The sequence below is a fragment of the Plectropomus leopardus genome, chromosome 22, assembly GCF_008729295.1.
Source record: "Plectropomus leopardus isolate mb chromosome 22, YSFRI_Pleo_2.0, whole genome shotgun sequence".
Lineage (NCBI taxonomy): Eukaryota > Metazoa > Chordata > Actinopteri > Perciformes > Serranidae > Plectropomus > Plectropomus leopardus.
Genome location: NC_056484.1, coordinates 35,001 through 50,000, shown reverse-complemented (window position 1 = coordinate 50,000; position 15,000 = coordinate 35,001). Strand labels below are relative to the sequence as shown.

General features: G+C 43.3%; 2 protein-coding genes across 5 annotated transcripts in view; both read right to left on the bottom strand.

Moving 5' to 3' along the window:
• Positions 1-12,412, bottom strand: part of LOC121961649 (protein-methionine sulfoxide oxidase mical3a-like) — a 26,902-nt gene extending 14,490 nt beyond the window's left edge. For all 4 annotated transcript variants that reach the window (XM_042511708.1, XM_042511707.1, XM_042511709.1 and 1 more), the window contains exons 1-15: positions 12,018-12,412; positions 8,842-9,050; positions 6,941-7,294; positions 6,596-6,803; positions 6,401-6,517; positions 5,021-5,122; positions 4,357-4,512; positions 4,146-4,246; positions 3,745-4,002; positions 2,099-2,214; positions 1,878-2,004; positions 1,343-1,412; positions 1,081-1,228; positions 283-482; positions 9-109 (exon numbers count right to left, since the gene is read on the bottom strand). In XM_042511708.1, coding sequence (XP_042367642.1) covers positions 9-109; positions 283-482; positions 1,081-1,228; positions 1,343-1,412; positions 1,878-2,004; positions 2,099-2,214; positions 3,745-4,002; positions 4,146-4,246; positions 4,357-4,512; positions 5,021-5,122; positions 6,401-6,517; positions 6,596-6,803; positions 6,941-7,204 — 1,968 coding nt within the window. In that variant the 5' untranslated portion in view covers positions 7,205-7,294; positions 8,842-9,050; positions 12,018-12,412. The remainder of the gene's footprint in view (positions 1-8; positions 110-282; positions 483-1,080; positions 1,229-1,342; positions 1,413-1,877; positions 2,005-2,098; positions 2,215-3,744; positions 4,003-4,145; positions 4,247-4,356; positions 4,513-5,020; positions 5,123-6,400; positions 6,518-6,595; positions 6,804-6,940; positions 7,295-8,841; positions 9,051-12,017) is intronic.
• A 1,202-nt stretch (positions 12,413-13,614) lies between these two features.
• The window catches only part of LOC121961111 (putative transporter SVOPL), an 11,169-nt gene continuing 9,783 nt past the window's right edge, over positions 13,615-15,000 (bottom strand). The window contains 4 exon segments of the mRNA XM_042510976.1: positions 13,615-13,707; positions 14,312-14,426; positions 14,532-14,621; positions 14,881-14,962. Coding sequence (XP_042366910.1) covers positions 13,697-13,707; positions 14,312-14,426; positions 14,532-14,621; positions 14,881-14,962 — 298 coding nt within the window. The 3' untranslated portion in view covers positions 13,615-13,696.

The following is a 15,000-nucleotide window of genomic DNA, read 5'->3' as shown; positions in this document are numbered from 1 at the left end:
AGACAGACCTTTGGGTTCCTCTTCCTGGACGGACTGAGTCCCAGTCTGCTGAGGAGAGATGCCGGAGTGATGAGAGCTGTCCTCAGGTCAGAGCTCTGGACCAGAGTCCCTGAGACAGAGACAGAGATAGACTGCCCTCAGTTTAATCTGACCCAATCGGGTATTTCCTCTGTTTCAAGTCTTTTGTCTCAGAGTCTCCACGTCTTGCTGGTGTCTTATTTGAGTTTTTTTTCTCTGTATCTGCAGCAGTGTCTCACCCGAGGGGACGGGGGTGCGTCTCACCTGAGGGGACGGGGGGCGTGTCTTTGAGCAGCTGGTAGAACTGGCTCAGGTACATGACCATGGACAGAGAGTCGGGCTCTCGGTTGGACGCCATCTCGTCCACCGTCATCAGAGGAGAAATCCCAAAGTGACGCTCGGCCACGTCGAAGCCCAGATGAGTGTTGTCCTCCACTGAGGACACGTCCAGAGAGTCAAAGTCTCTGAGGACACACAGGAGGACAAAACTTCAGAGGACCCTTTACTGCTGGAAATACTCTGATCTCTTGTTAGACTAAAATACAATAAAATAAAACATTTAATGTGAAATCAGGTCTGCGTAAAATAATAATAATATTACTAAGGATCGTGATTAGAGCTCTAATAATAATAAAAATAAATGATGATCATACATGAGGTCGGGTCTGTATATGATAATAATAATAATAATAATAATATTAAAGATAATATTAATGATGATCATACATGAGGTCGGGTCTGTATATGATAATAATAATAATAATAATATTAAAGATAATATTAATGATGATCATACATGAGGTCGGGTCTGTATATGATAATAATAATAATAATAATATTAAAGATAATATTAATGATGATCATACATGAGGTCGGGTCTGTATATGATAATAATAATAATAATAATATTAAAGATAATATTAATGATGATCATACATGAGGTTGGGGACTGTATATGATAATAATAATAATAATAATAATAATAATATAATAATAATAATAATAATAATAATAATATAATAATAATGATAATATTAAAGATAATATTAATGATGATCATACATGAGGTCGGGTCTGTATCGGTGAATGAGCGCACAGAGAGCAAGGCCACTCTTCCAGGAAGTGGTCAGGTCGCTTACAGTGACGCCGCGGTAACCACGAGTCTGCTCCTGGCACCAGGAGAGCAGCTGATTGGACTGAGAGAACGAGCCTATCAGAGAGGAGGAGGAGACAGCCGACCAATCACAGCGCAGCTCACTCTAATAGGGAGATGTTATTATTATTTATTAAAATTCATCTTTTTATTGATGAGGTCATCACTCACTCTGCCTGATGATGTCACCACAGCCTGGGTTCAGTCCCACCTCCTCACCTGTGTCCACCAGGTGTCTCACCTGAAAGACAAAAGACACAAACTCACCTGATTAAATCTGACCCCATGTCCATCAGATCCATCAGTCTGAGCCCATTCGAGGTCCCACTCCCCCAAAACCCCTACCATTTCAGGACTTCTCTAGGATTTTAGGACATTTCTCAGATTTTAGGTTGTCTCTGAGATTTTAGGACATTTCTCAGATGTGAGGACATTTCTCAGATTTTTCTTTTACAATTTTAGTATTTCTGGATGTTTCAGGGATTTTAGGACCTTTCTAGGATTTCTGGAATTTTAGGACACTGGGGTCTTAATTCGGACCTTTTTTTGCACTCTGGCACCTTATGGACATGAAAAGGACAAAAACAGTTCCCAGTGTCAATCACTTTACTTTTACTGTCAGTTAGAAGATGGTTGTGGGGCCACCAGGGGCCCTATTAGGGGCCAGATTTGGGGCACGGGCCGCAGAGTGAGTATCACTGTGTACCTGAGCAGGTGTAATGAGCTGCAGGTTGATGTTCAGGTATCGTGTTGTTGGATCGACGGTGAACAGACTGATGTTCTTCTGAAGGTTCTCTGGAGTTGTCTGAGGGAGGAGACGGTACACACTCTCTCTGAGAGAGACAGGGACACAGGGACAGATGGACAGACGTGTCACACAGTATACAGTTTAAATAGTGTATCAATACACATGTAGTATGTGTGTACCTCTCAGCGAGGACGTCCAGAGGAGCTCCGCCCCGACTCCACGCTCGGATCATCCAGGCTGAATCCAGAGCCGCCAGGAACCCTCGAGCTATTCCTGTCCCCATCGGCCAGAACGGCTGCACGCAGACAGACGGGGGACAGGGGACAGACAGTGGGACAGACAGAAAGGGGGACATCAAAAATTCCATCAGTCCAATATCTTTTTTTATGAAGTCCATTATCACAAATCACAGTTTGCCTCAGAGAGCTTTACAGCAGGCACCATCCCTCTGTCCTCGGACCCTCACAGCGACTTAGGAAACAGTAGAAACTTGAGGAGGACCGACTGAGGAGAGAGTCCTCTTTGTGTCCACAGAACAGATCAGAATCATAAAATGTCAGTTATCCACTGAGATAATCGATTAATCGATGCTGAACAGTCGGCATTCACACAGCGATGCATCTCAGACTCAGTCATTTCCCTGCAGCGTCTACCCAGGAGAAGTTTTTGTAGTTCTTTAAAAGGACATGTAATGTGTCCTTTCATCCTGTTTGTTTCTGCTCTTGTCCAATCATTTCACCGGCTGGGTTCGTCATTGTGTTCAGTCTACATTTGCTCTCAGCTGCGTACAGAAACACTTTGTGCAGATTTCTGTAAACTGTCTCTGATCGGATCATTTCATAAACCAGCTGACTGTCCTGCTGTTTGTGTTTTCTGGTGTCTGCTGTGCACATGAATGATTTATTCACACACAAACAGAAACACAAACACTGAAGGTTAAAGAATGCATCATGTAATAATAAAGTTTTCAAATCAAGAGCATTTTTTGCAGCTGCAAGTATTTTTAGCTTTTATTATCACAGAATTAATGTTTTACTTAATTGTGAAATATAAACCTGCAGTTGTTGTTTTCACACTCAGAAAACACGTTTTCCCTCACAAACGATCCCTGTAAGTTCTCCACTCAGACATCAGCGACCATCTCCCTCTCGCACGGGTCACACTCAAATCCTCCAGAAAAAAAACTTCCAGTATTAAAAATTCAATTTTACACAATTTAATGAGCAAAAGATTTTACATGATTTGTTTCATTCTGACTAAAAATACTGAAAAAACTTCCATCACTGAATAAGCTGTTCATCATTTTAACATGATTTAACATATTTCATAAACATGCTACAAATAAATATTTCAGAGTAAAACACAGGTCTGAACATTCAGTTAAATGGGTTGATGTTTGTCTCTCAGACAGAGCTCAGGCTGCCGTCTCAAACAGAACCAAACTAACCAGTGAAGGTGTTCCACCTGGTTCCACTCTGGGCCCTTTTTCATTCTCCAGAGCCGACAGCAAACGCACCGTCTCTGTCACGCTGAGTTAAAATGTTCCTTTCTATGCAGACTACGCTCTTTTATATCAATCAGACCGACAAATCTACACTCTCAGTTTTGGACATTTGAACTTACAAGGTTTTAAATTCTGGCAAAACTGAGTGTTTGTTTGTCAGTAGGTCAGCTGACAGAGTCCAGCTGCTCAGAGCCAAACCATGTGGGCTCTGAGACCGAGACTGAGACTGAGGAGGGTTCAATTATCTGGGACTATGGAGACCAGACCCACTGTCAGGACTGATGTCAGACACCTGTCTGTCTGTCCACCTGTCTGTCTTACCTCCAGCAGGCTGTCTCCCACCAGTGTGACAAGCAGCTGGTGTCCGTGGCGTTGGCGGACCATGGCAGCATTCTCCGAGGCGTACATGCAGGTGAAGTCAAACATGGCGACGTCAGGCTGACCGTAGTGATTCATGGCAAAGTCCAGAGACGGCAGCTGGTGATTGGTGGAGAAGTCGGCGGCCTCACGGGCGTACGCCTGCAGTGCATTCTGGTCCACGTTCCCCCGGGACAGAAGCAGCTCAGTGTCCGCAAAGTCCTGATGGAGGACAATATTTTTACCGTTGTCATGTGTCCGGGTGAGGTTTACCTGTTCTGTTCTGAGTCTACGTGTCATCGTGTGTCCAGGTGAGATTCACCTGCTCTAAGTCTACGTGACGTCATGTGTCCAGGTGAGTTTACCTGTTTGATGACTCTCTTCTCTAGCAGACTCTGTTTCTTGGCTGTCATCACAAAGTAATGCGTGTCGTCTTTGTAATAAACAATGTTCTCCAGATCGATCCCTGAAACGAGATGATGATGATGAGCGATGAGGAGTTTTAAGGACAGTCTGTCCACAGTCATTAAGTCAGTTTAAACCAGCCTGAGCCAGTTTGAAGCAGGAGTTAGTTACCAGTTTCCTGCCGTAGCTCCTGGAAGAAGTGCTGGTTGAAGATGAAGGCGACGCCGCTGATCTCCTCCACTTTGGCCTCGGCCGAGGTGTTCCTGTTTTTAAAGTTAGCGGTGATGGCGATGGCCAGTTTCCCTCTGAACTCTTTACGCCTGAAACCTGCTCACACACACAGTGAGAGTAACGGCTGGTGGCAGTGAGCACTGCGCTTTCAAAAAAAGTTTACTTATAACAAAAGAAGTAATTCCATCATATGGTGAGAAAAAAGTCCAAAAATCTCAACAAAACATGAACATCAAGTTTCCTGTCAAAGCTGTGGAACAATCAGAGAACGCTTCCTGTTGTTTCCTGAATCAAAGGGTTAATTCTCTGCACAGCTGATGTTTTCAGACTCAATTCTTCACTTAATGTCAGTTTAACCCTGAGAACACTATTTTTTTAAAAGCTAGAAAAAACTATGTTTATAATAATCATTACATAATTGAAATGATGTCACAAAATTCTTCAATTTTCAAGCACACTTTTCTCTGAAGATTTTCCTTGTTTCACTTTCTTTTATGTTTTTATTTTTTCTCATTTTAAGGTGATTTTCTCGAGGACTCGATCTGAGCCTGATTCGGTCGGAGCCTGACTGGGTCGGAGCCTGACTCGGTCAGACTCGGTTCACCTGGTAGTGTGTTCCTGCGTCCGTCTGCTCCGATGATGACATCAAACTCCAGCTGATTGACAGGATGACACTTTGGACTCACCTCCATCCTCCAGCCCACCTCTGTGCAAAGACAGACAGAGACAGAGGCCGAAAGACTGAGACAGACACACAGAGAGACAGAGACACTTTATCCAAACTGGACAGAAACCAAATCAAACTCTTCTAAACTCGTCTCGGTTCCTCTTGTCAGTGATCTAGTCAGTGATTCTGTTCCATGAATCAACAGCTTCGCTTTGGTCCAAATAAATCCTCAAATCCTTAAATCACAGAGTTCTATGTAAAATATTGCCATTATTACACCGCCCTCTCTGCAGGCCGCCGGCTGGTTACACTCCTGCGACTACTCCCTCCACCACCAGGTGTCCCTGTGTCTCTGAGCTCAGCTGCTCCACCAGCAGAGACCACAGACTGAGCTCTGATGGTGCCTGCTATGCACTATATAATACTGCAATACTGTGGTATGGTACTGTAACACTGTCATTCTCACTGTGGTGGTGTAATACTGTAATACTGCGGTGTAGTACTGTAATACAGCAGTGTTGTGCCGTAATACTGTGGAGTAGCGGTGTAGTGGTGTAGTGGTGTAGTACTGTAGTACTACTTGATTAGCTGAGCTCCTTTTTCCTTCTCTTACTTCCTCCATCTGAAAAAGCTCATGTGTGTTTACTGCGTTACTCTAACTCGGTTGACTCTCCGAAGCATTCCTGCTCCTTTGTTTCCTAGTTTTCCTGGATCCTGGCTGCAGTCTTAGCTGTGCCTGATCGTGGTGATGGCTGTGCTGGTGCTGTGATCCTGCCTTTGGTCGTGCCCCTGCTCGTACTGTGGCTGCACTAATACTGTACCCCCGGCTCGCCCTGATCTCGATCCCTGGTCTTGGTTTTGCCGTTGCTGTGGTCCTGCCTGAAGCTACGCCTGTGTTTGTGCTTGACACAACTCTCTACTGCCTTTATTATGAGCCACGCCTCCACTATCAATATACGCATGGGACTCTTATCAACACCCACAATATTATCATAGAGTGCATTTAGTAATTTCACACCTATCGTTATTGTAATATGACGTGCATCTGTTTCCATTTTTGCTGTGCCTCTCTCCCCCTCTCCTCCCCTCTCTCTTTCTCTTTCCTTTTTGTCATGATTGTGTTTTATTTGTTATATACTATTGCACGTCTGTCTGTCCTGGAAGAGGGATTCCTCATCATCTTCTGCCGCTCTTCCTGAGGTTTCTTCCTTTATTCCCAGTTACAGGGGTTCTGTGGTGTAGTACTGTAGTATTACACTTCTTACTGCTGCAGTGTAATACTGTAGTACTGTAGTACTGTAGTACTGTGGTACTCACTGTGACGGTGCTGGTCCTCCGGCGGCTCTAGCAGGCTCTTGAACTCCACGTTGACGTGAACCTCGACCCCGAGCAGCAGTGCCACCTTCAGCAGGACAAGCTGCAACTGACGGATACCTGCACGCAGGAGACGGACGCTGTGATTGGACGATCTGTCCGTCCAAGTCAGACAGGTGTAACGGAGCACACACTCACTGATGTGGTCAATGGCGCCGGCGCAGAACTTCCCGTAGAACTTCTTGGCCCCGAGGCCCCGCAGGTCATAGATGGTAAAGGGCCACAGGTGCAGCACATTGTTCCTGGAAAACGAGTCCCTCTTCTCCAGCAGCACCACCCGAGCTCCCAGAAAACCCAGCTCCACCGCCATCCTCAGGCCGCAGGGCCCTGCCCCTATCACCACACACTGACCAATCAGGGAGAGGAGAGAGAGACAGACCGGTGACCAATCAGTGTGGTTATATACAACAACAACAACAATAATAATGATAATAATAATAACAACAATAACAAGAATAAAATAATAACAATAAGTTTCAGTACGGTGGTGTTGGTGCAGGCATGGGCCCTCAGGTACTCCTGCTGGGCGGCCCTTCGGTCCAGTTTGGCCCACAGAGCGTTGGCCCTCCAGTAGTTGAGACGCCTTTTGATTGGTCGGTACAGCGGCCTCTCAGCGGCGCCGCGGTCCAGCTGCAGGTGTTCACACAGCTGACTGAAGGACCAAAGTGCCGCCCGGCAGGTCGACGCCGACACAAACTCATCGAACAGCTCCTGAGCTCGGCATTCTGAGTAAGATTTGTCTCCCATGGCGACCCTGGAGGCTGCAGGGCACCATGGGAAGGTCGTCACCTGCTACTGATGTCACTGACAGACTCCAGCTCGCCGTCACGCCTCACTCTGTCACAGAAACATTAAACTACATCAGAGAGGTCTCACTCTGTCACAGAAACATTAAACTACATCAGAGAGGTCTCACCCTGTCACAGAAACACAAAACTATATAAGAGAGGCCTCACTCTGTCACAGACACATTAAACTACATCAGAGAGGTCTCACTTCTGTCACAGAAACATTAAACTACATCAGAGAGGTCTCACTCTGTCACAGAAACACAAAACTATATAAGAGAGGCCTCACTCTGTCACAGAAACATTAAACTACATTAGAGAGGTCTCACTCTGTCACAGAAACACATTCAGTCTCATTACTGGGAATTTTATGAGGACAGTTTGGATCTCTGCAGCTCAGCGGCACTCGAACCAGCAAGGAGCTGCAGCTTTAACTTCACACTGAGATAATGATGTCACTGTGCTCAGGTCACATGACCAATGGGTTTGTCTGGGAGATGGTGTGTGTGTGGGGGGGGGGGCGTTAACAGAGTGAATAGAAACAAAGAGGTTCATACAGAACAGATCCATCTGTACCAAGCACCAACACACACACACACACACACACACACACACACACACACACACACACACACACACACAATTTTGTAATTTGGTGTCAATGTTTCCATCAGTTCAGGGACTGATTTATAGTCAATATTAACATAACATTAACATAAATAATAAAAACAGATAATTACACATATATATAAAATATTAATTTATAATTTATATATAGAAATAAAAATAATCCAAATTTCAAAGAAATGTCTGTTAGATTATGTTAAACTCTGTGTCTGACTGTAACCTGGAGGCACCAATAACACCTGCACAGGTAAGCTCACCTGTCTGCAGGCTGCCTACACATCTCAATGGACAACATTTGAGAACTTTTCCAGGACCCATAATAATAGATATTTTTCTCTCTCACACTCGCCTGGCAGTTTTCAAACATATCAGACTCTTTAAACATTAGAGAGAGACGGAGAGACATAGAGACATAGAGACATAGAGACAAAGAGACAGAGAGACAGCGAGAGACATAGAGATGGAGAGACAGAGAGACAGAGATGGAGAGACATAGAGACACAGATGGAGAAACAGAGAGACAGGATGCTGGGAGGATATTAAAAACAAACGTGACATTAAACCAAATTTTGTCAAACATTATATCAAAACATTTAGAGAAAGATAAAATAAATTTGCTGTTATGTTACATTTGGTGGAGGGCTATCCACAGTAAGACACAAAAAAATCCATGACTTTTCCAAAACTTTCAGTGAGTTTTACTAATTCCAGTACATTTCAAGGCCTGGAAATTGTGATGGTGAAATTGCATTTTTTCCCCCAGGTTTTCCATGACTGTGTCTGCTATAAAAACACTGCTGTCACTCTAAAGCTGTCTGTTTAACACACACACACACAGCAGCTGTCAGAGGATCAATCAATCCCGTATCATCAATAATCTGTAATCATGCTACACACACACACACACACACACACACACACACACACACGGGAGTGATAGTGTAGACAAATGAATCAGTGTGTACTCACAGTCTCAGCTCTCCATCTGCAAACTGCTGCTGACGGACAACAAATCCACTTTAATCACACACACAGAGTGAGGTCAGGGGGCGGGGTCAGAGCTGAGCAGGCCCCGCCCCTGCGGACAGACAGTAATCAGGCTCAGGTGTGTCGGAGCTAACGAGATTACCAAGAGCAGATCAGGAGATCACCTTCATCATCATCCTCTTCATCAGCGTCTGCACACACACACACCACACACAGTGACACACACAATGTAACACACAGGTGCACACACACACACACACACAGTGACACACAGGTGCACACACACACACACACACACACACACACACACACACACACACACTACTGCAAAACATTGGCACTCAATGCTAATCCACAGACAAAGTGTAAAAGTTTTGCGCAGACTTTTGATAACTTTTTTAAATATCCTCGCCGCCCTGCACTGCCAACAGCCGTGTAAAGCGACGCTGCTGGATCGGAGCTAAAGTCTGTCGAATTTCCAACCTAAAACTAATTTCATTGCGGTAATTATTTTTAAATATCCTACATGCAAAGTAGATTTTTGTTTTTGCTGTTTTTATCACAGCATGGAAGATGTCAATGATTTACAGCAACATTTAGTGTGACAGGTCACTTCGTGGACACAGTATGTATTTGCTCCATGTGCAAAATATGGTTACAATGACGTCATCAGGTGGAAAATCGCATAAGAGACAAACTTCAAGGCAAAAGCCCAGAATGAGACCAAGAAATAATACCTTGCAATGTTTTATGCTTTAATGGCTGTGGGATCAAAAATTCCAGTTTGAATGGGTTTCAACTGTTTGTTTGTTTAGCACTTAACCGTATGAATTTAACCATTTTGTTTACACGGTGTAATTTAGACTTACTGTTTGGAGCTGAGCTGGAAATACCAAGATTATACAAACATACACAATCTTCCCAAAATGTAACCAAAATGCACGAACACAGCCAAAATGATCAAAAAATGAAGATTGAAAAGCACATTACACACACCGAGCAGTCCCTAAGGGGTTAATAACAGAGCAGACAGGAAACACAAACACCAACAAACAGCATTTCTGACACAGCAGATAGCATGTAGCATAGCATCTATAACATGTAACACAGCATCTATAACATGTAGCATAGCATCTATAACATGTAACACAGCATCTATAACATGTAGCATAGCATCTATAACATGTAACACAGCATCTATAACATGTAACACAGCATCTATAACATGTAGCATAGCATCTATAACATGTAGCACAGCATCTATAACATGTAGCATAGCATCTATAACATGTAGCATAGCATCTATAACATGTATAACATGTACTTCCTCTCCTTTCCACCTGATGACAGAACGGTCTCAGCTCGGATATCAGCGTGTCTGGCTGATATCTCCACATGGATGAAGGAACGCCACCTTCAGCTAAATCTGTCTAAGACCGAACTCATGGTCTTTCCAGCTTGTCCATCTGTTCAGCCTCAGATCAGTGTTCAACTAGACTCGAGCCTACTTGTGCCCACAAACTCAGCCAGAAACCTGGGTGTCATGATCGATGACCAGCTGACCTTTAAGGTTCATGTGGCCTCAGTTTCTCGGTCTTGCCGTTATGCCCTCTACAACATCAGGAAGATCAGACCCTTCCTGACCCAACAGGCCACACAGCTTCTGGTTCAGGCTCTTGTGATCTCACGCATTGACTACTGCAACTCTCTTCTGGCAGGCCTCCCTGCATGCTCATTCAAACCTCTTCAGATGATCCAGAACGCAGCAGCACGTCTGGTCTTCAACCAGCCCAAAACAGCACATGTCACCCCGCTGCTAATTTCTCTTCACTGGCTTCCAGTGGCAGCCAGAATCAAATTCAAAGCACTTCTCTTGGCTTCAAAACAATCACAAGAACTGCTCCAGCCTACCTGGAATCCCCGATCCAGGTCTACTCTCCTTCTCGCACACTACGCTCTGCATGCGAAAGACGCCCGGTGCTTCCCAGCCCAGCACGGCTCTAAATCTCTAGCCAGACTCTTCTCTTCTGTTGTTCCCAAATGGTGGAACAAACTTCCAAACTCTGTGCGATCTGCTGAGTCCCTTTCTACTTTTAAGAGACAATTGAAAACTCATTTGTTCCGAAAAACACGGAGGCACTTAACCTGACTCTTCTCTTCGCCCTTTGGGGTAGATTAAGTCAGATGGTCCAAAACCCAGCATCTAATGATTATCTAGCACTGACAAAGTTGTGTGATGTTGTATGTGACTGTCATCGTAAGTAGTGATACTGAGACTGTTGAATTTCAGATGCTGAGATCACTACTGGTTATTACCTTGGTTTCAAAAAAAAAAAAGGGGGGGGGGGGGGGGGCACTTCTTCTGCCACTAGACGGCAATACCTGTGACCAATCACACCTGAAGCACTTTTTGCACTTACTAAGGGTTTTTTCCTTAAGTCTAAATTCTTGCTTGTGTTGTACGTCGCTTTGGATAAAAGCGTCTGCTAAATGAAATTGTAGAATTGTAGATGTAACACAGCATCTATGACATGTAGCATAGCATCTATAACATGTAACACAGCATCTATAACATGTAGCATAGCATCTATAACATGTAAACACACCATCTATAACATGTAACACAGCATCTATAACATGTAACACAGCATCTATAACATGTAACACACCATCTATAACATGTAACACAGCATCTATAACATGTAGCACAGCATCTATAACATATAACACAGCATCTATAACATGTAGCACAGCATCTATAACATGTAGCATAGCATCTATAACATGTAACACAGCATCTATAACATGTAACACAGCATCTATAACATGTAACACACCATCTATAACATGTAACACAGCATCTATAACATGTAGCACAGCATCTATAACATATAACACAGCATCTATAACATGTAACACAGCATCTATAACATGTAGCATAGCATCTATAACATGTAACACACCATCTATAACATGTAACACAGCATCTATAACATGTAACACAGCATCTATAACATGTAACACACATCTATAAACATGTAACACAGCATCTATAACATGTAGCACAGCATCTATAACATGTAGCATAGCATCTATAACATGTAACACAGCATCTATAACAGCCTTTAGGAGACAAACAATCAACACAAACAACTTACCGACGGTGTTTTCACCCGGCGGCTGTTAGCTTCAGTCCAATCCAGCAAAAATGACACCGAGTCCACCGGAGCCCGTGTGAAATGTCCAATGTCCAATGTTTGGATATGAAAACTCCAGATATCCCCACACCTGTCCCCGGATGTCCTCTCCTCTCTGCTTTAGCGCACTTTAAAGCTCCGACTTCAACTTTTTCGTCATGTTAGCTAACACGGCTAACTTTAGCTAGCTTACCACTACATAAAACATCCAACCGCGCTCCAAGCTCCGCGGACACGATCCGGACTGACGGCGGGGACGGTAATTCTGCCTCCGTTTGATATTAAATCCACTTTGGACGTTATTTTTGCCGTTTTTACCGAGTAGCAGCAGCGAAGCAAAGGGACAAACAGAGTCAGCTCCGTCTGTGAGATTTGAAAACTTCCGTTGGCCGCGTCGTTACGTCACAGAGGGGCGGGGCCCGTTTAAGGGGGTTCTCCCGCGCTGGAATCAACGACAACACAAACAGGCTGCAGCGCCCCGCTGCTGCTGAGGAGGGGAAAAAAATCTTGTCACAAATTTTAAAATAAATATTAACTGCCAAAAATAATAAAATAAAATGTCTTCCAAACTCACAGTCATGTTTACTTATGTTAATTTATTTATGTTTGTTTTTTTTGGTAAAAATTGCAATTTAGGAGAAAAATCTGAGTTATTATCAGAAAATACAGCTGATTACATCTTGCCTGACATCCCAAGTTTTTACAAACATAAATTTCTGTCAATTTTTCCATAAATTATCTGTATCTGTTCAACCAATAAAATGATCTGTATCCAGAAATAACACTGAAAGTGGAGGTTTACACTACAAGTCACATTAACTCAGGCAAATGTTGTATTTTTCTACTCTATTAACCATAGTTATTAAATATATGTACTAAGGCTCGACACAGGAAAATTCTAATTCCGAAAATTTTAACCATTTGAAATCTGAGAAAACTGGCTGGGTTTCTTTTATATACATGGGAAGAAGGCAATGTGCAACAAAAGCAATGAACCCATAATTAGCATGAAATTAGTAAAAAGCACAAGAAAGTTCCCCCTTTTGTTTGAAATAATTTTCTCCCAATGATTTTAAAGAACAAAAGTTCTTAAAAATCATTATAATTATGTAACATAATTTTAAGTATGTATAGATGATAATTGTATAGTTTTCCCAGAGCCTTTTCTTTTGAATAACGTTTCTCAATAATAATAATAATAATAATAATAATAATTACAGCTGCAAGCAGCGATGAACGGGCCCTCGCACCTCCGCGCTTCCTGCTGGACGCCGACTGATGCGTCCGTGTCTCCCGGTGAAACAGCAGCACTGCACGCAGCAGTGAATTCATTCAGCAAAATAATAATAACATGAAGAAGAAAAAAAGGGACCAATCTCAATAGGGTCGTCACACCCTTCGGTGCTCGGGCCCTAATATAACAACAACAACAACAACAACAACAACAACAACAACAACAACAACAACAACAACAACAACAACAACAACAACAACAACAATAATAATAGAGAGGAAGCAATAACAGTGTTCACTCATAAACTCACACAGAAACAGCTGATGTCAGAAACATATTTAATATCTTTACATTACAGCTGCAACAACAATAAAAAACATCAGTAACAGTTTGTTTGGAGTCTCGGTCATGAGGTTTGCTGTAAACAGACAAACAAAGTTAGGATAAAGTAAAATAAAGCTTGTATGAACTGTAAACAAAAAAAAACTCCAGGTAAACAAAGAGTAACCAGAGATAAATAACAACAGGAGGTAAACACAGAGTAAACAGAGATAAATAACAACAGGAGGTAAACACAGAGTAACCAGAGATAAAAATAACAACAGGAGGTAAACACAGAGTAAACAGAGATAAATAACAACAGGAGGTAAACACAGAGTAAACAGAGATAAATAACAACAGGAGGTAAACACAGAGTAAACAGAGATAAATAACAACAGGAGGTAAACACAGAGTAAACAGAGATAAATAACAACAGGAGGTAAACACAGAGTAAACAGAGATAAATAACAACAGGAGGTAAACACAGAGTAAACAGAGATAAATAACAACAGGAGGTAAACACAGAGTAAACAGAGATAAATAACAACAGGAGGTAAACACAGAGTAAACAGAGATAAATAACAACAGGAGGTAAACACAGAGTAAAGAGATAAATAACAACAGGAGGTAAACACAGAGTAAACAGAGATAAATAACAACAGGAGGTAAACAAAGAGTAAACAGAAAACGTTCCTCACCAGCAGCAGAGCTCGTCCTCGGGTTTCTATCGGCAGCAAAAAGTTTCCTAAAGCGCAGATCACACACGCCACTGCGAACGGACTGAGCGCCAAAATCACCGACTGAGACATCAGCACCTGAAGGACACGCAGTGATGTCACAGTAGGAACACCTGAGGACTCACCTGAATGTCAGATACACCTGAGGACTCACCTGAATGTCAGATACACCTGAGGACTCACCTGAGCGATAAACGGAGCGATCATCCCTCCGATCCGACTGAAGGACGTACAGAAGCCCATCCCCAGAGAGCGAGCCACCGTGGGATACACCTGAGACACAAGCACACCTGTTACTTGAATAATAACCCCCTGACTCCCTGCCCAGTAAAACCTGTTACCCAGAGGAACCAGAGGAACCAGAGGAACCACTGGAACCAGAGGAACCAGTGGAACCAGTGGAACCAGAGGAACCAGAGGAACCAGAGGAACCAGTGGAACCAGAGGAACCGGTGGAACCAGTGGAACCAGAGGAACCAGTAGAACCAGTGGAACCAGTGGAACCAGTAGAACCAGTGCGGTGTGGACTCACCTCAGCAGTGTAAATATAAACCACATTAAAGTTCATGGAGACCAGCGAGCGCAGCAGGAACAGGAGCACCGTGAACCCGAACCTGGACACAAACACACTGTCAGAGGGTCCTCAGAAACC